General features: G+C 32.5%; 1 protein-coding gene, 1 long non-coding RNA gene and 1 pseudogene across 2 annotated transcripts; all 3 read left to right on the top strand.

The window, feature by feature from the left end:
- Positions 1-2,910: 2,910 nt before the first annotated feature.
- LOC120124939 lies at positions 2,911-16,205 on the top strand (annotated as a pseudogene).
- Positions 9,664-11,110, top strand: LOC120124940. The gene is made up of 3 exons (XR_005516316.1): positions 9,664-10,028; positions 10,129-10,196; positions 10,985-11,110. It is a non-coding gene; the product is annotated as an uncharacterized LOC120124940 (long non-coding RNA).
- Positions 16,206-19,756: 3,551 nt separating the features above from the next.
- LOC120125147 (receptor-like kinase TMK3) lies at positions 19,757-22,985 on the top strand. The gene is made up of 2 exons (XM_039143643.1): positions 19,757-22,171; positions 22,298-22,985. The coding sequence occupies exons 1-2, from the start codon at positions 19,909-19,911 to the stop codon at positions 22,822-22,824; spliced, it is 2,790 nt and encodes a 929-aa protein (XP_038999574.1). The 5' UTR covers positions 19,757-19,908; the 3' UTR covers positions 22,825-22,985.
- The last annotated feature ends 1,555 nt before the right edge of the window (positions 22,986-24,540 follow it).

Here is a 24,540-nt window from a genome sequence, read left to right as displayed (position 1 = left end):
TATTATCAAACAACCAAGTAAGCAAACAAACAAACAAATCAAACATATGTAGCACCGATAGAGACACACCTCGATAAATAGCTAAGGACGGGGATAACATTTTCCACGGTCGGCCGGTCGATCCAAATTTGTGCTTACAACAATATTTAACAATTAATAAATTATTTTAAACTTCCCAAGAAGGCTAACAAATTAAAATAATAAATTCACACTCACAAGTAACTCAAGCAGCTCGAGTCGGTTTGATGTTAGCAGGTAACGGTGACGAAGGCAGTAACTCTATTCCCGGATCAGTACTTCCTGCGAAAATTACGATGCATAATTTCAGATTCCAATGACGAATTTTAGAACTTAAATAATAATTTTTAAGATGACGAAAATATTTTTTTCTGGTTCGAATCGGTGAACCGACAGTGGAGTTTTGCTCGATTACGAATGCTTCCATTACAGAAAAATAGGACTGTCGGTGATGAGGGTGTACCGACAGCAGCCCCAAGGGATGGAAAATTCACGGCCACGCTCGTCGTGGCCTTAAACGACTGGCCACCAAGGCCTTTTAGCTGCCAAACGACAAAAGTATATAAAGAAAATAAGGCTGACGAGGGTCTGCCCAGTGAATTTTTGACCAGATAGACTTTCCCCACGTTACTTCCGGCCACGCCATGGTCACGGATGGTCAAAGCAGGCTGTGATGATGGCACATTCGCGAGCAAAGCTCGCTGGTTTCGAGCAAACGCGACTTCAGGTCGATGGCAGCAGGAACGGAGTTATAGGAGACGGTCGACGAACTTACCTGACCGGTATGATGGCATGAAGGGCAATGGAGGAGTGAGCGACAGCGGCTTAAAGGGAGATGGGATTGCTGCTATGGTCTTTTTTGAGGTTCTATTGCTAGGGTTTTAAAAATAAAAGGGGAGGGCTGCGCAGAGTTATAAACGGGGAAGGGAGAGTCTGACATCAAATAAAATTACGCTAATTTGAAGGTAAGTCATAATTTTTTCTAGGGTTTTCCAACTACAACTTTAATCATTACCAATTTACAGTTTGGTAAATGGTTTCAATTTAGGAATTTTAGGTCAAAATTTCTCAATTACTAGGGTTTTAAATTGGGGATTTTTCGGTGTGCTACACTATCCGTAAAACATGCACAATCAATCTCTCCCTTCCTATTTATCCCAGTTTCCTCTTGGCGGCGACAATGTATGTCGAAGAGCATAATTTTTTAGCGATAAATAAAGTTGTCAACGATTGTTTTTTATGGTTACTACTGGAAAGATTTTTGCAAACTTAAATAAGTTAAGTGCTCCAATCCTAAATAAATAAAATTTTCTAAAATAATTATAAAAAATATAATTTAATTCTATTCCTACTAAAATTTAAATTAAATAATAATAAAGGTCATTATATTTTTTATATTTATTTAATAAGAACAATTTAATTAGTGGTTTGCATCAGTGTGTCATATTAGTGGTTGTTTCGGTGTGCGATGTGCGCTCTAGGTTCATCCTGCATTTGATCTAACTCATATTAATGAAGATGTAAAATTAAAAAAATTAGAGAAAGTAGGAAATCTAATTTGATTGAAAGTAATAAACATATTTTATTTTATGTTGACTAAAAGTAGAAAACGAGTCCGTATGGTTTTATAAAATATTGGCTATTTTTATTTTCATTTTCTTAGAAAATATAAAACATTGAAAAACTGTTTAGTTGTAAAATTAGAAAATTATTTTTGAAAAATATAATAAATAAGTGAAAATATGAAAACATAAAAAAGATGTTTTCAGTATTTTCATTAAAATTGTTTTGGAAATTTGAAAAATAATTTGAAAACTTATATAATATATGGTTTTTAAAAACATTTTGAAAATATATAATATATGGTTTTTAAAACATTTTGAAATATTATAATAAATATATTTATATATATATATATATAACAAATAAATAAATAAAATCCGAACGAAAATGAGTGTCTACACACATATTTGCACGCACATCACATAATCCACATTTCCGACATTACATCTTGCATCACATAACTTATTCTTTCTTAATCATAATAAACACAACTAATTCCATATTTAAACATATTTTCAAGTTATTATCAATCAACCAAGTAAACAGACAAACAAATCAAACATATGTAGCACCGATAGAGACACGCCTCTATAAATAGCTGAACACTGATAGTTTCTATCCATGTATTCTTTTTTTAATCCCATCAATGCAGTATTGCAGCTTTAAAAGACTCATCCAGCTAAAATTCCTAATAAAGTTTTTGATCAGAAATTTTTATCCGGCTAGAATATTCATCACGCAGATAAAGAACTCAACCCTTGATCAAGTAGGACTTCTATTTCTTTGTCTATAAAAGCATCATCTGATTATTGACGTTTTTCAAAAGGTTAATTATACGTTTAATATATGTGCTATATCGAATTCAATCTGAAAATTTCTTTATCTACAATAATATAATATAAATGTTATGCATGAATATTTTAATTAAAAGTTAAAAAAAACATGTGAATTGTTACGTATATTTAACCCGGTCTACTATTATGAATATTAGGTTAAAACAATTGCATGCACAGATCTTATCGAAGGGAAAGTGACAAAAATTCATAATTTTGCAAATAAAAAACACAATCTTCATCGTTTCCCCTTGGCTTTGCATAATCACAGTCCATAAATATAACACACTGAATGATATTACTTTTCTTGCTCATCCCACTCATCAAAAGACTTGTCTTTACGTGCTTATTTGAAGGATTTCTTTTAAGTTAGACCCCCATACATTCGATATTATATAACCCTAGGGTTTTCCCTCATTTTGAACGAACTAGAGACACCTTTCATAATCTCTGCAACTTCCAGTAAACATAATCATTATCCTATAATAGTAAGCAAATGGAGATAAAGCAATTTGTGAAGGAGAACATAGTTTTGAAACCTCTCAAGCCGTTTAAAAGACAAACTATTCAACTCCCTGGTTTTGACAGGATATCTCCTGCGTTCTCTACACTGTTTTCTTTTATGAAGCTGGGGAATCGAAGGAAGGAGATGATCCTTTTGGGAGAGCTAAAGAAGCTCTTGAGAAAGTGCTGATCCCTTGGTATCCAGTTGCAGGGAGGTTTAGAATCAATGAATGATCGGGGAAGCTTGAAATTGACTGCAACAACCAAGGAGTTTTACTGGTCACAGCTGCTACTGATTCCAAGCTTTTGGAGCTTTGAAGGCTGAACGAATACAAGCCTTGCTATGAAAACCTGGTTCCTAAACTCCCTGATACCACTGATCTCGCGGAAACTCCAATTGCAGTTGCTCAGGTAATATGGTTACCATGCACCGTATAACAAGATAGACCCATGGCCATCACCTTTGAAAATTTTAAATTATCGTATATTTTATGTGTATTTTTTTATTTTTCTGTTGATAATTTATTTTTTTCCCTTAGAATTTGATAAGCTAGTTCCCTCTTAAAATTTTAAAAGTTTACCCATAATATAAAACTCTGCGACCGAACCTACTTTATAATATTCAGCTTCTACTCACATACAACAAACAAGAAATGAATATAGATACATGCATGTATATATGTACACATATATGTTTACCAATACTCATATACAACAAACAAGAAATGAATATAATACATGCATGTATATACGTACACATATATGTTTACCAATAATTAGATCATGGTTGGTTTAAATTCTAAGTATGGGAAACCCTAACCCTATGCATATACCACTTTCTTGTTCTATTTATATGAACATTTTGCCTAGCTTAAATTAGGGTTATAAATGAGTTGAGCCAAGATCAAGCATTGTTAAGTTCAAATCGACTCAAAAAGTTTAAAGTTAAACTTGACTGGACTCGGGAGCTTGTAAGCTTAAAATTATCAAACTCAACTCGAATTCGAAATCAAAAATTGAAGTTCTGCTTAAGTTAAAAAAAATTACTCGAAACATTCTCAGACTTAGCTTGATTGAAACTCAAACTTGAGCCTAGTTCAAGCTCGAAATCGAGCTCGTACTTGAACCTTAAGCACATAAAAATCTTATATTGCATCTAAAAATAACAACATATAAATACTAATATTATTAATAATTTAATTTAGAGGAATTAAAGTTTTAATATATTATTTTTTTGAGTTACTCGCGAGTTTTTATATTTGGGTATCAAGTCGAATCCATTCAAATCAAATAATGACCAAACTTTGAATGAATCGAACTCGGATAACTTACGATCCGCCGTGTCTCTTTTACTATATAACTTTAACTATCATCCATCTCTTTCAGGTCTCTTATTTAATATGCCAATTTTTGCAGATAACAAGTTTTGGATGTGGAGGTTTAGCTCTAGGCTTTGGTGGTAGCCACGCTTTGTTCGATGGCATAGAAGCATTCAACTTTCTATCATCTTGGGCTCACATATCAAATGGGAAAGCTAATTTCCAACTCATTGTGCCCAACTATTCAAGAGATGCCTTGCTAAGTTCCATCTATTCAAGCCCTGCACATGCTTCAATATACGAACAAAACCACATTACTGCTATTCAAGATCTTAATGGAATACCAATGGAAGACAAGGGAACTGCCTTGGCCAAATTCAACCAGGCTCATCCTCAAGTTGGACTGGAACAACTTACACTAGCCGTCCGCAAGGAAACAATGGAGATATTGAAAATGTAACACCCCAACTCGTATCCGACCAAGATATAAATCAAAGGTGTCACATTGACATTTCAGAACATTTACTTATACAAAATAGTGAATAATTTTAAACTTTTACTAAATACTACTAAATAATTACATAAAATACAATCATATGATTTTACAAAACTGATTTGAGCATATCGGATTCAAATCTTTATTTACATGTCAACCACAATCAATATTACAAATGACATACTATTAAATTCTTTTCTGATCTGATCTTTGGAAAGGAGAAGCTGACATGTCTTGCTTAACTTTACTCCTTCTTCTTCTCGGAACCTACGTGTGAAACAATCACACGCTAAGTTGTTGACTTAGTAAGACGTATAAAACATGTAATAGAAATCATGAAACATTTCACATAACAGAATGTATAAATGCACATATACCATCATTATCCACATTAACATCATTATCATGATCTCTATCATTATCATTTATGTATATCATATAACACATATGTCATTTCACAAAGAAACACACATAACATAATATAATTCCTGTAACACGTTTAATATCACCAAAAGCATATACATCACATATATTGTATTTGTTATTATCTCTTTATTAGCCTATGATACACTTGTGATTCAGTGTAAACAATAATAACAAGATATCATATAATAATGCAAACACTTTTGATATCTTTTATAGGCCCATGTACATTACTGAGAACTTAAGGTATTCGAGTACATTGAGGTTGTGCACTTATGCTGTCACCACAGCTTGTATGGGGTCTCACTAGGGGCATGTGAAATTTGTCCCGAATGACCTATGAATTTTTTTCCCGAAGGACCACTCCTTAAGAACCATGTACATATTCCAATGGACCAAATAAGTGTACCAAAGTACCACATATATGTTCCAGAGGATTACATATATGTTCCGAAGGACCACGTAGAACCCTCGATTCTTGGCATGCCAACTATACCCCTAGCTCTCATATCACATAACATGGGCATTATCATTTATAACAGTTCACATCACTTGTATCATATAAACATGTAATCTCATAACTCGTTCTCATGTAGCTTGTATATAATTCTTGTATGATCTCATAAATCCTTGTATAATATTCTTGTCATATAATCCATATCACATAGGTTCATATCATATAACATATATCACATGTGCATGAAATCAAATAGATCGTATCATATAGCTTATATCATTTCTCATGTGTTCATGTAAACACATATGTCATAACTTATTCACATATGTTCATATATACATCACATAGCACATAGAATAACATATAAACTTATACATGTATTCATGTACATACTTTCATATAGTCCGTATATCAATGATATATAACTTATCTCACAGTTTTACCTAATCACTTATATCACATTAATTATATATTATTTCCATGTATTTACTTAATTCGGTTTCACATATTTTATATTTTATTCTCATATGTTCACACCGATCATGGTCACATAAAATAATATGTCAGACATATCACATAACTTATATTACATGTTCCTATAATCACTTATGGAATCATGTATTCACAAATTCATGTATAACGTTATGCATGCATCAAAAATCAAATAATATTTTAGGAGTCACTTCTTACCATAGTAACTCCGTCACTGGCTCATCGCAAGCCAATGTTTGTTCGATAACATAAGTCAAATTAAATTTGCACTCACCTTGACACTTTATATATCCAAATCCACTTCTATGATTTATCTCTTTGAATTTATCCTAACTTTGCGGTTGTTTCAGAACTTGTTTGTGCTCGATATCTACACAATCATACATATAATATCCATATCAGCATTCCAAATATTATGATTCAATCATTCATTTCTTAGACTAAAAGAAAGATTAAATTCTATTTTCCTCTTGAAGTGTATCGATACACACTATAGAGTATCGATACATCCCTCTACTGGTGTATTGGTACACTGCCTATGTATCGGTACACAAATTACATTCGAAACTTTTCATTTTAAGGGGGTATCGATACACTCCTTAATGTATCGATACACCATGAAGATGTTCTTCCTACATCATTTCCAGATCTTATACAATTTTTCCATAATTTTTCTCACTCAAATACATCATGGCCGAATTTTCAAAGAATAATTTATAGAAAGATTGAACATGTTTTAACCATAAATCAAGCTTGAAAATGAATATACAACCTCTAAATCATCAAGATTTATCATCAATTTCATGAATTCTATCATGAACATAAACCCTTAGATTTGAGATCTTTGAAATCCAACAAGATTAGAAAGAAATATTAGTACCAAATTATAGCGTTTTTCGCGTAGATCAATTTCCTATTTCATGGCATAACTCGAATTCCAAAGGAATTGACTCAAAAATTGAAAACAAAATGTTTTCTTACCTTTGGGAGAGCTCACGTCTTTGCTGCTGATTAAATATTGAATAAAAAATTCATTAAATGTTAAATTACCACTTTACCGTTGAAATCAAAATATTTATACTAATTTACACTTAATGAACTTGATATTTACATTAATATCAAGTCACATAAACCTTATCATCTTCCAAAGTCAAAGATGAACAAAATATTTTCCCAATTTACCATTTTGCCCTTGCAATTTCCAAAACTTACAATTCTGTAACTTTAATCAAACAGTCCAAATTAAACATGGAATTAAACCCTTAAATATTATTTTCCCACATTTAAAAATGTGAAAATAATATATTTATTTCCTTATTTTTGAAACCAATTGTAACTTTTTAAAATTACCATTTTGGTCCCTAAACTTTTCAAAATTTATACTTTGGTCACCAAACTTTACAATAATTTGGTCACTAACTAAATCCATTTATGGAATAAAATTCTTTTTTGGAAAAATACCACTTAGGTCTTTAAACTTTTCCCAATTTTCTACTTTGACCATCAAACTTTCAAAATTTGCATTTTGGTCACTAGTCCTCTTTTTGGGATGTTACAGAAAGCACAAGCAATTGAAAGGGGTAACCTCCTCAACTGCTATATATTTGATTTTTTATGTGCCCATTTGTGGAAGGTGAGTCGTTGAATATTATTTTACATATATGATTTACTTATTCATATTATAATTAGGGGTGTTATTTGTTCGGTTTAACTCGACTTAAATGATCGAACAAAAATTTAGTTTAGTTAATCGGTAAGTTAAGAAATTTTTAAAATTTTGATTATCAATTAATTAACTAAATTAACCAAAAATAATAAATATTTAATATGTTATATATATTACATATATATTACATATTTTAAGCTCAAGGCCGTTAAAAATTAATATCCAATTATTTTTAATCATATTAGATCCGTTAAACTTTTAGAATCCAATCAAATTTTAACCTAAATGAAGAAAACACATCTATTAAACCCAAATTAATCTAACTAAAAAACTTATGAAAAAAATTCAGTTAATTTAGCCCCGACCAAAAATTGTTCGATTAACGTTAAAGAAAAAATTCTAGTTAATTCAGTTTTGATTAATTCATTTCAGTATTGAATTAACCGTTTGAACACTCTAGTTGTAATATCATTATTGCATATATAATTTGGAGAGATAAAAGAGAATTTTCTCTTTGTTAAGTAACCCAAATTTAAACAGCTTTGTTTGTCTGCGTGAATTTAACTGGATATAAAAACTACAGTAAAAATGTTCTGTAGCGGCGTTTTTAGGGTAAACGCCACAAAATTTAAGCATGTAGCGGCGTTTACAATCGAAATGCCACAAAAGACTACTTTAGCGGCGTTTTTTCAACAAACGCCACAATAGAGTGGTAATTTAGCGACGTTTATAGTTCAAACGCCAGAATATAGTTGTTTATAGTGGCGTTTTTTCAACAAACGCCGCAATAGAGTATTAATTTAGCGGCGTTTTTATACAAATAGGGTTGTTTATAATGGCGTTTGTCCAACAAACGACGCTATATAAAAGTAATTTAGCGGCGTTTATCAAAAAACATCGCAATCAGTACAACAAATCTGGTTTTTAGCGGCGGTTGTAAAGGCATTTTTATAGAAAACGTCGGTAATTTTTTACATATAGCGGCGTTAAAAAAGCCGCGATATCTAAATTTATAGTGGCATTTTTGGGAAAACGCCACTAAAACACGTACTTTAGTGGCGTTTATGTAAAAATGTCGTGATAGCCAGATATATAGTGGCGATTTTGTAAAAACACCGCTAAAATTTCGTACTGTGCTGACGTTTTATTAAAAACGTCGCTATAAACGCATGCATTACTGGCGTTTTTTGGAAAAACGCCGCTATAGAGTTGTACAATAATGGCGTTTGTTATAAAAACGTCATAAAATCACGTACATTAGTGGCGTTTTTTCATGTAAACACCGCAAAATGATAATTATATTTCCCCACTTTCTCCTTGTCGATCCCTAATTCTTTTGAACTTCTTTTTCCTTATCTTCCCTCTTCTTCCCTAATTCTTCCTCGAAAAACTCCAACGCATGGATATTTGATGATTATGGTTTGTTAGACGGCATTACAATGCTTGGTGGTGATATTCCTTCACTTCACCCTTCAGCCCCTATTTGGTCATCTAATTCCCTCACTTGTTGTATTCTTCTTAGGTTCCTCTCTTCTCATTTTCTTTCTTTTTAATTGAATCATTTTGAATTTTCGAATTTCCAGGTATCATATTTGTTGTACATTTCACGCAATTTCAAATAGGTTTCAGACTTTGGGTTCTCTAAAAAAATGAAAGTTTTATGCTTTATTTTAGTGAATTAGGTTTACAAAGTAATTGCTTTCGTATTGGGGGTATTTTACGAGATCATATGGGGGCTTCATCTTGCAAATGCATCTCCTTCCTTCGAATTTAAACTTCAAATAGAATTGTGCCTTCACCTATCACTACTGTATACAAAGACTTATACCTACAGATTAAAGGTCTGTTTGTTTGGGGAAAACATTTTACGAAAAATATTTTACGAAAAATATTTTCACCTTTTCCTATGTTTGGTTCCCGTAAAATAAAAGGTCATTGTAAGTTGTTTTCCGGTCAACGGAAAACTTAATGAAAAACACGGTAAAATGACTTACCGTTTGGAAATCCGTAAGTCGTTTTCCAGCTTCTCCCGTCCCTTGCTCCACATTGATTCTGAACTTCCTTCTCCCGTCCCTTGCTCCACATCGAAACTTCACTGTTTCTTCCTTTAATTCCTTCATTTCTTTTTCATCACCAAAGCACTCTCCATTATTCTCTTATATTTTTCTTTAGCTTTTTTTTTAAGATCCATCTGATTTCAATGGCAACTCTTGCACCTACCCCTCTTTCGAAACACCCTTTATCAAGTTCACCAAAGGTAATTTTCTTCACTCATTACCACCCTTTTCCCTCTCTTGAATCGTTTAAATGCTGAATCTGTATGTTCCTAAATCTGGGTTTACTTTATTTGTTAGCAGGTCTTTGATTCCAGGGTCCAAAGTGGGGAGATTCAACTGACCCAGTTCAGATTTTGGGCTTATTTCAGGTTAGGGATTATTTTGATCGATTCCCCATTGTTCAAAATCCTAGATTTGTTGTGGTTTCTCGGAGATTTATAGCTCCAAATGTGCTTAATATTGTTCAATGTTCATAGGTATGGTGTTGAATTATTGATAAGTTAATAATTGAATTAGGGATTGGGGATTAGGTTATGGATCTGAATGGATTGAAATGATTTCCCCAATTGTCATAGTATGCCTCAGTTTATTTGATTGTTTGCTTCTCTCGATCATATTCAGTCTTGCTTCTGGTTTTAACTTTTTGTTGCGAAATTATTGGATTGTCGAAAATGAAAAAGGGAATGTACCAATTCTGAGCAACAAGGCTCCTTTGTATATCCCTTCCTTTGAGTGTCGTCTAGGACATCAGATTGTCAAACTTGAGGTCTAATACTGCTTTTCATTTTAGAATATTTTGCCTCTGCAAACCATTGTGCATTTATTATTCAGCATATTCTGTTTTCACTTTGATAGTGTATTTTTCTTTTAGAGTTAAGTCTCTTCTCTTGTTCACTTTATTTGTTAACTGATCTGGTGGACTTGCTTCTTGTTAAGCTTCCCGCTGTTACCTCATTTTATAGAACTGGAGAAGTTAGTGGACAGTTAGAGCGAACAGGAAAACCAGTGAGTTTTCTTTAGGACATGACTGCATGAAGGATATTTTCCTCCCCTTTTAGAGTTTATTTGCAATAGCAACCATTTATTGTTCTTGTTTCATTCTACCCTATCCACTGCATGATTGTCTTACTTTTGCTTTGCTTTGCTTTGAGTTCAGGTTGGGCATGTTTGCTGGGTTGACAATGATGTAATAAATGGAAAACCAACTGGAGCGGTTAGAGTATCTATTGGTTACATGTCAACTTATGAAGATGCTAAGGTAGTCTTTTTCTACCTTTTGAGTTATGCCCTTTATTTCTATTCTAGAAAAATGTATGATATTATTATTTTATTGTATACATGCATCAGCTGTTACATGAAATGGAACATAGAAGCTTCCAACATAAATGATACTAATCTAGAGAAGGTCCTTTGTATCCATACCAGTAGTTCGAGAAGGTACCTGCTCAGATCAAAGTCAAATTCCATACCAAAACTGAAGTTGTTCAGGGTTTTGGTTCATTTTTATAGCCAATAAAATGAAAACTATGTTAGATTTGCAAGTTCTCCTTTTCCCAATTGGCAATTATTTTCATTGTAAATAACGCTATTATACCTATAGTATTCACAATCACAGCTATAAGTACATTTTAATACCATGATTAGACTGGTATTATTACGGTTGGATATTATTGTTATTTTAATGTCATAAACCCTTTAATTATATATTTGACACTATTATATATTACAATGTTTATATACTATGTGTTTTAATTTGATGTACTATTAATTAAACTTTCTTAGGATTTATAAACTTTTATAATATATTTTTAATCAATTATTAATATTATATAAAATAAACCTACATAAAATAAACCTAAAATAGTGTATTTATAACACAATCAACATAAATTATTAATATTATCTAAAATACAAACTTTTATAAAATATAATTATATATTAAAAAAATTAACCTTTAAAAATAATAAAGAATAAAACATATCAAATATGTATGCTTCTTTATTAAAACAGATTCTGACAATTGTTTTCAGAAAAATTAACCAAACAGTGTAAAACATTTTACAATGTACCATCCAAACACTGGAAAATGTTTTCTGGAAAATGATTTACATTTCTGTAAAACATTTTCCAGATTTCATTTTCCGAAAAACGTTTTCAGTGAAACAAATGGACCCTAAGATGTGTATTAGAAGGGTCTTCAGCATTTATGGCTTCCAGGTACTTCAGACCATAGCTGCAGATTAAGAAGACGCTTTCCAAGTATGGACTGACCTCGAATTATGAACCAAACACAGAGTTTGAATTCGGGCACTTGAACCAAACACAATATGGTGAGTTTGTTCTGTTAAGTTTTTACTCTCTTTGTTGTTGTTAGTAAATTATAAGAGAAGAAAACCTTGCTCTGGGATTATGTTCTCGCTTCAAATCATCTGTTTCTTATGAATTTTGTTGGCTTTTCCCTTTTATTTTCAATAATGATTGTCTTGATGTCTCCAATAATGATTGTCTTGCTATCTCCAATAATGATTGTCATCACTGTCTGTATGCTAATAGCTTTTGTTTATGGCAGAACTGTGTTTATATATTCAGTCATTGCTATAATTATCTAATGATCTTTGTTGTAGTTTTGTGTTAATCTCATCCATATAATTTTATTTCGATGAAAATGTTTGCAAAGAAAATTCCCCTAGTAGAAGAAGATGTTTGGCTGTTTGAAAAGTTTAAGATCAGCCAAGGAAGAGATACAAATGAACATATGAACACTATAGAATAATGCTTGAACAATGAAGCTCGAATAATATAAGACTTGCTTGCTTTTTCTTTGGTTTTCTTAAATTCTCTTTTTGTAATTTTATATCTTGGTGTTAGTGATAAGATTTTCTAACCTTTTCATGTTATGTTTGTATCAGGTATTGATGTTAGTGAACATGATATACGGTTTGTCGAGGACAATTGGGAGAGCCCGGTTATATGGATGCGTTTTTTTTTATGTTTGTATCAGGTATTTTTTTTAATGGTGGCTTTTTTTTATGTGGATGTATGTTTTCCAATTTGTATAGTTTCATGCTATTGGTGCCTTGAGCGTATACTTATGTTACTTTTCATGGAAAATGAGTAATCTTCACCCTTTTTTCCCTCCCTCTTTTAGCTCAAAGAGTTGTTCTGAAGGTTCATAGCTTGATGCCCATTGATTCTCCCAAGAGACCCAGACTTAGATTGTCCTCTTTAATTTATTATCCCCATTGAGTTATCAATATATGCATCCTAATGGCTGGAAATGCTTTTGCTTTACCATTTATGTCCAATGTGAATAGTTATTCTATTGAATCGTGTACTTTTAGGAAGGAAATGAGTGCTTATTATTTAGAACATGCCAGTGTTGGCCATATTCAAAAGCATTTTGATTTTTTTGAGGAAGAAGCTCGTTCATTACTTGCTTCAAGATTGTCAATTCCTGCGTATGTTTACAAATGTTCCAATGATTCGTATTCCTAATTTTCTCCTTATTTACTTTCTCTTTATGTTAACATTTTATCAATAACATGCTAGGTATGATCAGCTTCTGAAGACATCTCATGTTTTTAATATCTTAGACTCTAGAGGTTGTGTTGGGGTAACAGAGCGTGCTCGTTATTTTGGTCGGATGCACATATTAGTCACACCTCCTTATTCCATGTTCTTACAAAGTTGGAAATTTAGAATTTAGAGGCATCCAATGTGGAAATACCTCAAGTGTATCATGGGGATGTATTTCTCAGAATTGTAAAATGTTTAGTGTGATGCATTTCTCAATGTCAATAGATTAATTTTTTATTGTTGTCCTTTTCTTTATTAATTTAGTGCAAGTTCCTGTACGAGCATGTACACCACATGGGAGCTTCAATTTTTTTTATATGTGACATAACCCAAGCATTCTTTTGTTATTTCAGATATCTGTTGAAAATCTTTGTCCTAAGCAAGCAGAGAATGAACTTAAGGTTGGGGTTCCTCCTGTTTCAAAAGCCTTTGACCTACAGAGAAATCCTACAAAGGTTTTGGTTGCCTCTTATCATGCTTTGCTAAATGTTTTTCAGCTTAACCGAAGGAAGTCTGATATTTTGTTCAGTGATTTTGTTTTGTTGGGTTGTATAATTCAGTAGTAAAAGGATTCTGACAGTTCCATTGGAGTTCTGCATTTTTTTTCTTTTTGTTTCAACCCATATGAAATTTGTTATTTACTGCAGACTGCTGAGGGTTTTTGCCGCAGATATGTTGTTCCACTGGACTCTATGTTCAGAAAGGCAGATGGTGAGTCAGTTTGATTCCTGCATAATACTTGATTCTCAGTATTCTGTGCTTCATCTATTTCTAGGCGAATTTATATTATATAACCCATTAAAATCATGATAAAACACCAAATAGGGGAAAACAATAGGCATTGGATATTTCTTTACCAACATTCATTACGATCTCCTAAGATCCATGTCATGTTGTAAAAGGAGTGATGTTTTATTGTTTGGTCAAACTCAAGGAAATATCTTACAGTTTCATTCGTATAAGTTCCACAAGTTCAGAGCAATTGATTTGTACCTATACCAAATGATTGTCTTGAAGTTACTTTATTAATGGCGAATTATTTACCATTCGGTTACGTTGTGCACTTTACAGTAGTTAGATCATATTATTGCATTCACTGTATCTTATTGGGCCTAATATTTAAGTTATTTGATAAAATGTATTATTTGTTGAGGGAAGTCCAAGTCAGATTTGTTCGATATGAGGCTGAGGATGATGAATGGGTTAATGTAAAGAAGGCAGTACGAGAGCAATCTATCTCATTTGAGCATTCTGAATGTAATAAGGTGTCCATTGGAAATCTCGTGTTGTGCTTGCAGGTGATTAATAGATGCACTCATTGTTCTTAAACCTCTCAATAATTTTCCATCTCTGTGTTAATTTGTGTTTCTTTCTGGAATTTAGGAGAGGAGAGACCAATCAAATTACTATGATGCTCATGTTGTAAAGATTGATTGGAAAATGCAAGACATAAGAGGGTGTAGGTGTCTATGTTTTTTTACTTCCTTTCCCACGAAGGAGCAATGAAGACTAAATTCTAGTGAACAATACTTTTTTAATTGAAAGTGAAAGAACCTAGACTAAATTCTAGAGAACAATGTCAAACTACATTACATTTAATTTTAATGTTTATAAATTTTAATTTATTTTTGTTGTTAAGTATTTTTCTGCATAACTTGTGTTTTAATTAAAATGTATGGTTGTTGTTAATTAGATAAAGCTACATGATATTAAATTTAGGTGATATAGAGCAGAAATGAAATATGCAAAATCAATTATTCTTAGCTAAGTAAAGGTAATTAGCGGCGTTTGTATCCAAAAACGCCGCTATAAATCTGACATTTGCTATAGATATCGACCTTTTGTGGCGTTTGTTTCAAAAACGTCGCTATAGATCTGACCTTTTGCGGCGTTTGTTCTAAAAACGCCGCTATTGATATCGACATTTTGAGGCGTTCGTTACAAAAACGCCGCAATAGATATCGACCTTTTCGGCGTTTGTTCCAAAAACGCCGCTATTGATATCGACCTTTTGCGACGTTTGTTCCAAAAACGCCGCGATAGATCTTGACCTATTGCGACGTTTTTTGTTCTCAAACGCCGCTAACTTTAGCGAGGTTGGTATTAGCGGTGCTTCTTGCGGCGTTTTTCATATCGCCGTAAGTGCTTTTAGCGGCGCTTAAAAACGCCGCTATAGGACTAAAAAACGCCGCAAAAAAGCAAATTTGTTGTAGTGAGATCTTCTAAAATAATTAGGGTTATGTGGAAAATCCTCATTCTATACATGAATTTATGTTAAAGCACTGATAAAACGTCCAGGCAAGAGTGAAGACTCTGAATTTACCTGCAAACACAAACATCTGTCTTCAGTCCCGGTCGACTCTCGGAGCCGGCTTCGACCTCCGCTTGGTAACAACTTCACTGGTAATGCCTTTGTTCTTGCTTCGGTGTCGTGTTCGGTCAAAACCCTGTTAGAACAACCTTTGCATGACACGGTCCGAAGAATCCAATCACCCAAAGATGAGATCAGTGATGAATATATCAAATTGTATGCAAAGGCTCTTGAGGCCTCAGACAAATTTCCCCCCTCCATGCAACAACTGACCATTGTATCTGATTGGTGGAGATTTACTTTCGACGATCTCGATTTTGGATGGGGAAAGGTTTTGAATGCCGCTATCTTAACTACTCCGGTGCCGGAAACTGCTTTCTTAATGGTAATTCTTGAAGAACCAGGTGGTGGATTCTTAGTTCGGATTGGTATTGGAAAACAATATGTGCATGATCTTATCACCAACTTCAATAATTTAAGCTACATGTAGACGAGTGATAATCCAAGTAAGATCTTTATATATACTGTACGAAATAAATAAGAACTCCCATATATATGGTGGAGATAACTATAAAATACTTGTGTGATGATTGAAAAATAAATGTTGTGTAACAAAATCAATAAATTAAACGAACTTAATCAACTCACATGTAAGTGGTTGATGTCATTATTTATATATGTCATATTACTAACATACTTAATCTGTCAAAGGATAAAAATACTGGGCTTATTTTATCAATAAATTTTATAAAATATTTAAATTACATTAATCGTGTTGCTTGATAACAAATTTATATGTATCCCTTATTCCTCTAAATTTGGTAGTGGGGAATTTAACCACCAAAAAAAAACTAACTAGTTTGTATTGTTTGAGGCTAAAACTTTTGACCTAAATAGTTTAGGGTAAGGGTTTTTTTTTGTTGCAATGAATAAATTATTTGAGAAAATAAGATAATTAGAAGTTTATTTTGGGATAACGGTATTTTTTATCATATTCATGAATTTCGTCACATCGACGTGATAAATTTTAATAAAAATATTTTTATTTAAACTCATCACGTTGAGGTGACAAACTCTAATAAAATATATTTTTATTAAATTTTATTACATTGAGATAAAAAGTTTGACTAAAAAATATTTTTATCACAATTGATCATCTCGACATGATAATTTCTAAGTCGTTATAACAAATGTGATAAATCCCTAAATAAACTTTTATATATTTTATTGGACTAATTAACCTATTCGGGTTGGGGGAACTAGGGTAAGTGCCTAGGTGGTCCTGTATATATTAATTCAATTTGAGAATATCCAATTTGCTAAAGCTAATTATTGGAAGAAGAAAAAACAACATAGGTCTTAGAAACTGTCGGGATTTGTTTGATTAGTTCTATGATTTAATAATAATATTAATAATAATAATAATAATAATAATAATAATAATAATAATAATAATGTAGTACTGTGATTTAAGTGTCAGAAGGGTTTACAAAAATGCTTAGCACAAAACAAATGACAAATCTACTATGCTCATAAAATATGATTTGAGTGACGGAGCAGTAATAATCACACAAACTGTTAACTTTATTTAATTATTATCACATGACCAAATGATTAAAAAGATTATTAATCGGTATTCATTGAAAACGATTAAGGTCATATTTAAAGAAAATATAATGATTTTAAATGATTTTTTCTCTCAATTTATCGTGATTTTGTTCATTAATTTAGTTTGACTTATATGGTACATTCGACTTTAATAGGTGAATCTCTTAGAATAGATTTTCTGCATATATAAATATTCAAACTCGTGATCTACTTAAATGATTTTAAGCTGCTTACACTTAAATAATAAAAATGAGATTAGAATTTAAATTTTTTCTCCGTTCACATAGTCAATTTTTTTTATCTTTATTTGGTAGACAATGATATCAATTTTGGTATTGATTTTTAATCGCTTATATTCTTTGTTTTTCTCTATTTTATTTTATCATATTTTTATTTCTCTTTTTTTTCTCTAGTTTTTAATAACTCCCCTTTTATGTCATTGTTTCTTTATCTTTTGACATGTTTTTTGTCTTCTTTTCGATCATTTGATTAATCTTTTCGTTTATCTTTTTCTTTAGGTTGAATTTGATATATTCTTTTCGATTGATCAAGATAACACTTATTTGTATTTCTATCTTTGGATCATAGAATTAGATTTGGATACGCATCTTGCGTTTTTTTGAAAGTTACATTGTTTGCTCTGATTTACAATTTTATATGTGATCTTTTAATAGTTTGATCTTTTTTATAGTTAGCTTGTTGATGTAGTCAAATTTGTTTGTATCTATCTTTTATTCAAGTTTTTAATCCTTCTCTTATATAGTCCTATTATGATCTCAAGTGTCTAATCAGAGCTGTCTCTGACATTTTAGGGCCCCTGAGGGAAAACTCAAAAATATATCTTTATAAAATGAAAGTATATTTCATTACTTTGAACATTAATTCAATATTACATAAATAATTCATAGAAAAATGATTAAATTTTATGAAAATATATTATTTTTATTATTTTATTAAGAAAACATATTAAATACAACAAAAAGAGAATACATATAAAAAATTGAATGCATGTATGATACATAGCTTGATTTTAAATAATAAATAAATATAATTATATATTATTTTATTGTTAGATTGACAATGGAGAAGACTAAAAATTAAAGAATATTTGATAAATTGAAGAGTAAGATTTGAAAGAAATAGAAAAACATGATTAAATATAAATCAAAATTAAATGAATAAATAAGAGAAATGAAAAACTAGGGTTACAAACTAAACATTTTATGAAATTATAAAAATTAGGGTCTTAACTATAAATATAAAAAAATTGGTTAAATTTAATTCAAAATTACATAATTAATAAGAGAAATGAAGAAAGATGATCAAAAACTAAAAAACTTATGAAATTATAAAAATTAGAGGTCCTAATTACAATTATAAAAAAATAGAGATCCTAATTATAAATAAAAAAAATTAAGGGCTCTGAGCGGTTACTAAGAATGTGCCGACCTTGTATCTAATTCTTTGTGTCAATTATTATAAAAAAACATGTCAATCACAAATTTAATTTACAGTTATTGTTGTAATTTTCTTTACAATTTTAAATATTTTGTTTTAATAAAAAAATTATTTTTATAAAAAATATCAAATAATCTTTAAGAAATGAAAAAAGAGGGTTAAAAACTAAATATTTTATGAAATTATAAAAATTAGGGTCTTAACCATAAATATAAAAAAATTGGTTAAATTTAATTCAAAATTACATAATTAATAAGAGAAATGAAAAAAGATGATCAAAAACTAAAAAACTTATGAAATTATAAAAATTAGGGTCCTGAATATAATTATAAAAAATTTGAGACTCTAATTATAAATAAAAAAATTAGGAGACCTGAGCGGTTGCTCAGAGTGTGCCGGCCTTATATATAATTCTTTGTGTCAATGATTATAAAAAACATGTCAATCACATATTTAATTTATAGTTATTGTTGTAATCTTCATTATAATTTTAAATATTTTGTTTTATTAAAACAAATTATTTTTATAAAAAATATCAAATAATCTTTAAGTGGTAATTAATTATACCGAGAAGTTTAGTCTCTATAAGTAATTTATTGAAATAACTAAATAAAATGAAAGGACATTAACAGTCTCAATCAAAGACCATATATCATTAACTGAATTAAGACAAACAATTATCGATTAATAAAAATTTAAAATACTTTTAATTGATATAAATATTGGTAATCATTTAATAAAATTTGAAGATATTTCAAAGGGAGAATAAGAATAGGTCACAAATACAAATTACAATTACGCTATTCTAGACGTTTTAAGAAAAGGGTAGGACCAATCTGCATGTGCCAACTACTTTTTCTCTTTCCTTTTCTTTGGAACAAAACAGTACTTACTAATATCTAATAAACTAATGCAATTTATTTTATATTTCTCTTTATTTTGGCCCCCGTTCCCCCCCCCCCCCCAACTATCTTCCTCTGTCCCCGCCGTTTTAGTCTCTCAATCACCTCTCCCTCCTCCTTTGTTTATCTTCTACTTTAACCATTTAGCCAAAAGGAACATAAAGTCTGCAACTTTCCTTTCAAATTCCCTCACTTTCTCTCCCACTTCTCCCAAGAGGAAGAATAATGAAGAAACCCTGTTTCTTGGGTTGTCGTCTTTTCGGGTTTCTTTCAGTTCTTTGCTTGTTCACTTTGCATGTCTCTTCTCAAACCAGCCCTGATGCTTCAGTAATGGAAAAGCTGAAAACAAGCCTGAAGATCCCATCTTCTCTAGACTGGTCAGACTCTGACCCGTGCTACTGGGCTCACGTTGCTTGTCAAAACAACAGGGTCACCAGGATCCAAATACCTAGCCAAAATGTTAGTGGAACCCTTCCTTCTGATCTCAAGAACCTGTCTGAGCTCACCACCTTTGAAGTTATGAACAACCAAATCACCGGACCAATCCCGAGTCTCGCTGAGTTAACTAAGCTGGAAACGGCTAACTTTCACAGCAACAATTTCTCATCTTTCCCTTCAGACTTCTTCACTGGCTTGACTTTATTGACTTCGGTTGTTCTTGACTACAACAATTTCGAACCATGGGAGATTCCCCAGAGAATAAAGGAAGCAACTTCTTTGAGAACTTTCTCTGCAAACGGAGCTAATATCAAAGGTCGGTTTCCAAATTTCTTTGACAGTACCACTTTTCCATCCTTGGCGGAATTGCATTTAGCCTTGAACAAACTTGAAGGAGGATTGCCTGCTGAACTTGGTGGAACTATGATTCAGTCTTTGTGGGTTAATGGGCAGAGTTTGAATGGAACAATTGGAGTGATACAAAATATGCCTTCTTTGACTGAGGTATGGTTGCATGGGAACCAGTTTGTAGGCCCTTTACCTGATTTTTCAAATCTAACTCAGTTGGCCAATTTGAGTTTAAGAGATAATCAATTCACCGGTGTTGTTCCTTTGTCTTTGCTTAATTTAGAGAGTCTTCATTTGGTGAATTTGACCAATAATAAGCTTCAAGGGCCAACCCCTAAATTTGGTGAGAATGTAATTGTGGATGTGAAGCCTGGCAGTAATAGGTTTTGTTTGGATCAACTTAGTGCTGCTTGTGATGAGCGTGTTAATATACTGTTATCTATAACTGAAGCTGTTGGTTATCCAGTGATTTTAGCTGATAATTGGGAGGGGAATGATCCTTGTAATGATTGGCTTGGTATTGCATGTGCTGGGAGGGAAATTGTATCTGTTAATTTTCGAAACAAGGGGCTTACTGGTACAATTTCTAGTAATTTTTCTAAGCTTACTTCGCTGACAACCTTGGATCTTTCTGGTAATAATCTTACTGGAAGAATACCGAAGGAGCTCACTACATTGGCAAAGCTCACTCGGATAGATGTTTCGAACAATAGGCTCTATGGGAAAATACCTCCTTTTAGGCAAAACATTCATTTGGTTATTGATGGTAACCCCGACATTGGAAAAGATCCAGTTCCTACACCAAATGGAAGATCTTCCGGTGGTGGTGGTTCTTCTGGGAATGGTCAAAAGAAATCGAATACCGGAATGGTTGCGGGTTTGGTCGTTGGTGCTGTTGGTGGCTTGAGTCTTCTTGTTCTTGGTATAATTTTGTATACTAGAAAAAGAAAGCATAGGAGTAGGGTTCAGAGTCCAACTACTGTAGTTATACATCCGCATCATTCCGGTAATCAAGACGGAGTTAAGGTGACCGTTGCTGGATCGAGCGTTGCAGGTGGGAACGAGACTTTCACCCACACAAGCAGTGCCCCTAGTGATGTTCATGTGGTTGAGGCTGGTAACATGGTCATCTCCATTCAAGTTTTGAAGAATGTGACAAATAATTTTAGTGAGGAAAATGTGTTAGGAAGAGGTGGTTTTGGTACAGTTTACAAAGGCAAATTACATGATGGGACGAAGATTGCAGTGAAAAGGATGGAGTCTGGTGTTGTGACTGAGAAGGGTTTGGCCGAGTTCAAGTCTGAGATTGCGGTTCTTACTAAGGTTCGTCATCGCAATTTGGCGGCACTCCTTGGATATTGCTTGGATGGAAATGAGAGGCTTCTTGTTTATGAATACATGCCTCAAGGAACCCTTAGTAGGCACCTATTCAACTGGGAGGATGAAGGGTTGCAACCACTTGAATGGATGAGACGACTTACAATCGCACTCGATGTGGCTCGAGGTGTCGAGTATCTACATGGTCTAGCACAACAGAGTTTCATTCATCGAGATCTTAAGCCGTCTAATATTCTTCTTGGAGATGATATGCGTGCCAAAGTTGCAGATTTTGGCTTGGTTCGTCTAGCTCCCGTTGATGGTAAACAGTCGATCGAAACAAGACTCGCAGGAACATTTGGATATTTGGCACCAGAGTATGCAGGTAATTGGCTTTAGTTTTTCATCATTTTTTTATTACAAATGCCTCGTTTCACAATAGCAAATGTTAAATATAGTGTCTTATTTATAAGTTTCAGTATTAGAACTAAAATTTCTCGTGGTACCGCAGTCACCGGACGAGTGACAACAAAGGTGGATGTTTTTAGCTTTGGTGTGATCCTCATGGAATTGATCTCAGGCCGAAAGGCACTTGACGAAACTCAGCCCGAGGAGAGTTTGCATCTTGTGACATGGTTCCGTAGGATGCACATAAACAAGGACACATTCCGAAAAGCCATCGACGAAACCATTCAGCTTGATGAGGAAACACTTGCAAGCATTAGCACAGTGTCAGAGTTGGCTGGCCACTGTTGTGCGAGGGAGCCCTTCCAAAGACCGGACATGAGTCGTGTTGTCAACGTGTTATCATCACTAGCAGAGCTCTGGAAACCTGCCGAACCCGATTCAGACGACGTATATGGCATCGACCTTGAATTGACTTTACCACAAGCGTTGAAAAAATGGCAAGCATTTGAAGGGAACAGCAATCTGGACGACTCTTCGTCATTTCTGGCCAGTACAGACTCTACACAGACCAGCATCCCGTGCCGGCCATCCGGGTTTGCCGATTCATTTGCATCCACAGATGCTCGATAAAAAAAACATGTTGAACAATGCAAGTTCGAGGCTTCGAGGGTCGATGGATAGTTGTGAAACGTTGGGGTTTGTTCACTCCTTCCACTCATTGTAAGATACTGGTCTCTTAAGCTATAGTTTGTAGGAGGTTATATCACTCTCCCAGGAGTTTGTCTATGTAGAAAAACAGTTCAAAATTATCTGATCTGAATAGAAGTTTCCGAATGCAAGCAAGAAAGGGCAGATTTTATCTGTAGTTTGATTTAATTATAGTTGAAATGCAAGTGTAAGCAATCAGCTACAGTATAGAGGGGGTCCCTCCTCGTGATGAATATATAATAATTGGATAAGTCAACCAACTCCCATTTAAAATCTAATCCAATTTACTCAAAACAATCAAGATTTGTCTGTGTGTGTGTGAATATAATTCATTACTCCCACAAGTTTTAGGTGAAGAGATGACGTGAAGATACCGAGACACATCAATAGAAGCAGGCAAACAACTAATGATGTTTTGGATCAGTCCAATCAGTGGCGGTGCTACAATTTGATGATGTAAGCACGAATTTACTTTAAAACAACTAATGATGGTCGCTTATTTTACTAAAAGGTGTTTATGTTAAAATTTTATTTATATTCACTCAATTTAAAATTTTATATTATTAATATATATGTATTTATTTTAAAAAAATATTTTTAAATTTATCACCGAGTATAGTTGGATTTTTAGTTATATCAAAATAAAATAAAATTAATAGAACTCAATTTGTAATGTCCAAATGAAATAGCTATCCCCTACAAACAACACATCCTGAGGGGCAAGTGTGATAGTTGGATTTTGGTCGCCATTCCAGAACATGCAACGTTGAAGACAGGGAGTGGTTGTGGGTTTAGTGTGGTCTACACGGAGTAATTGCAAGCCAGCTGTACCTACACAATTATTATATTATATTATCCCCACACTGACCATTACTCGTGTCGTAGGTTGCATTGCATTTCCCCCTTCAAATCGGGTGGTTCTGCGGTGCGGCGCCTAAAAAACGGTTAATATACGGCGTGATCGGTTAAACAAGTGATCGGTTAAAATTTAGACCGGTTATGTTATATTATTTAACCGGAAATATTATAAAGTACAATAACATACTAGGTAGCGCTTATATAATGTAATAGGTAGCGCTTATATTTACCTATTTTATAAGTAAACCGGTATATTTATACCGATAGCATTGCAAATTTACCTATTACATTATATTATATTGAAAGTGTCCATACTTTTTATAAAAAGGATCGATACTTTAACAGTGTTTCATGTTTTCCACCTACAATATTAATTTAATAATTTCATTTGCACAAAAAATTATTTGATTGTTTTGATATTTTATAAAATAATATTTAGAATTTTTAATTTAATAATATATATCGTAACGTAAAAATAAATCATTAGACGCCTATAATTACTAAATTAATATCTTAAAACTCACTCAAAAGATAACCTTAAATTAATGTTTTCCACAGTGAAAAAAGTATGGACACTTTTATAAAAAGGATAGACACTTTACAATATAACCACTACCTATTACATTATATAAACGATACCTATTACATTATATAAGGGCTACCTATTACATCATATGTTTACCTATTATATTGAAAGTGTCCATACTTTTTATAAAAAGGATCGATACTTTTTTTAAAACTTATGTAATTTATGTTTCAATTTTTTTAACAGTGTTTCAT

Source organism: Hibiscus syriacus, unplaced genomic scaffold (genome assembly GCF_006381635.1).
Source record: "Hibiscus syriacus cultivar Baekdansim isolate YM2019G1 unplaced genomic scaffold, ASM638163v2 tig00110429_pilon, whole genome shotgun sequence".
Lineage (NCBI taxonomy): Eukaryota > Viridiplantae > Streptophyta > Magnoliopsida > Malvales > Malvaceae > Hibiscus > Hibiscus syriacus.
The sequence above is the reverse complement of the archived record's forward strand: the minus strand, read 5'-3'. Positions and strand labels throughout refer to the sequence as shown.

Excerpts from the sequence above, each read along its gene's own strand:
- LOC120125147 (XM_039143643.1), top strand. The coding sequence starts at position 19,909 with ATGAAGAAACCCTGTTTCTTGGGTTGTCGTCTTTTCGGGTTTCTTTCA. Across the intron at positions 22,172-22,297 it reads TTTGGCACCAGAGTATGCAG|TCACCGGACGAGTGACAACA; the intron begins GTAATTGGCTTT and ends GTGGTACCGCAG.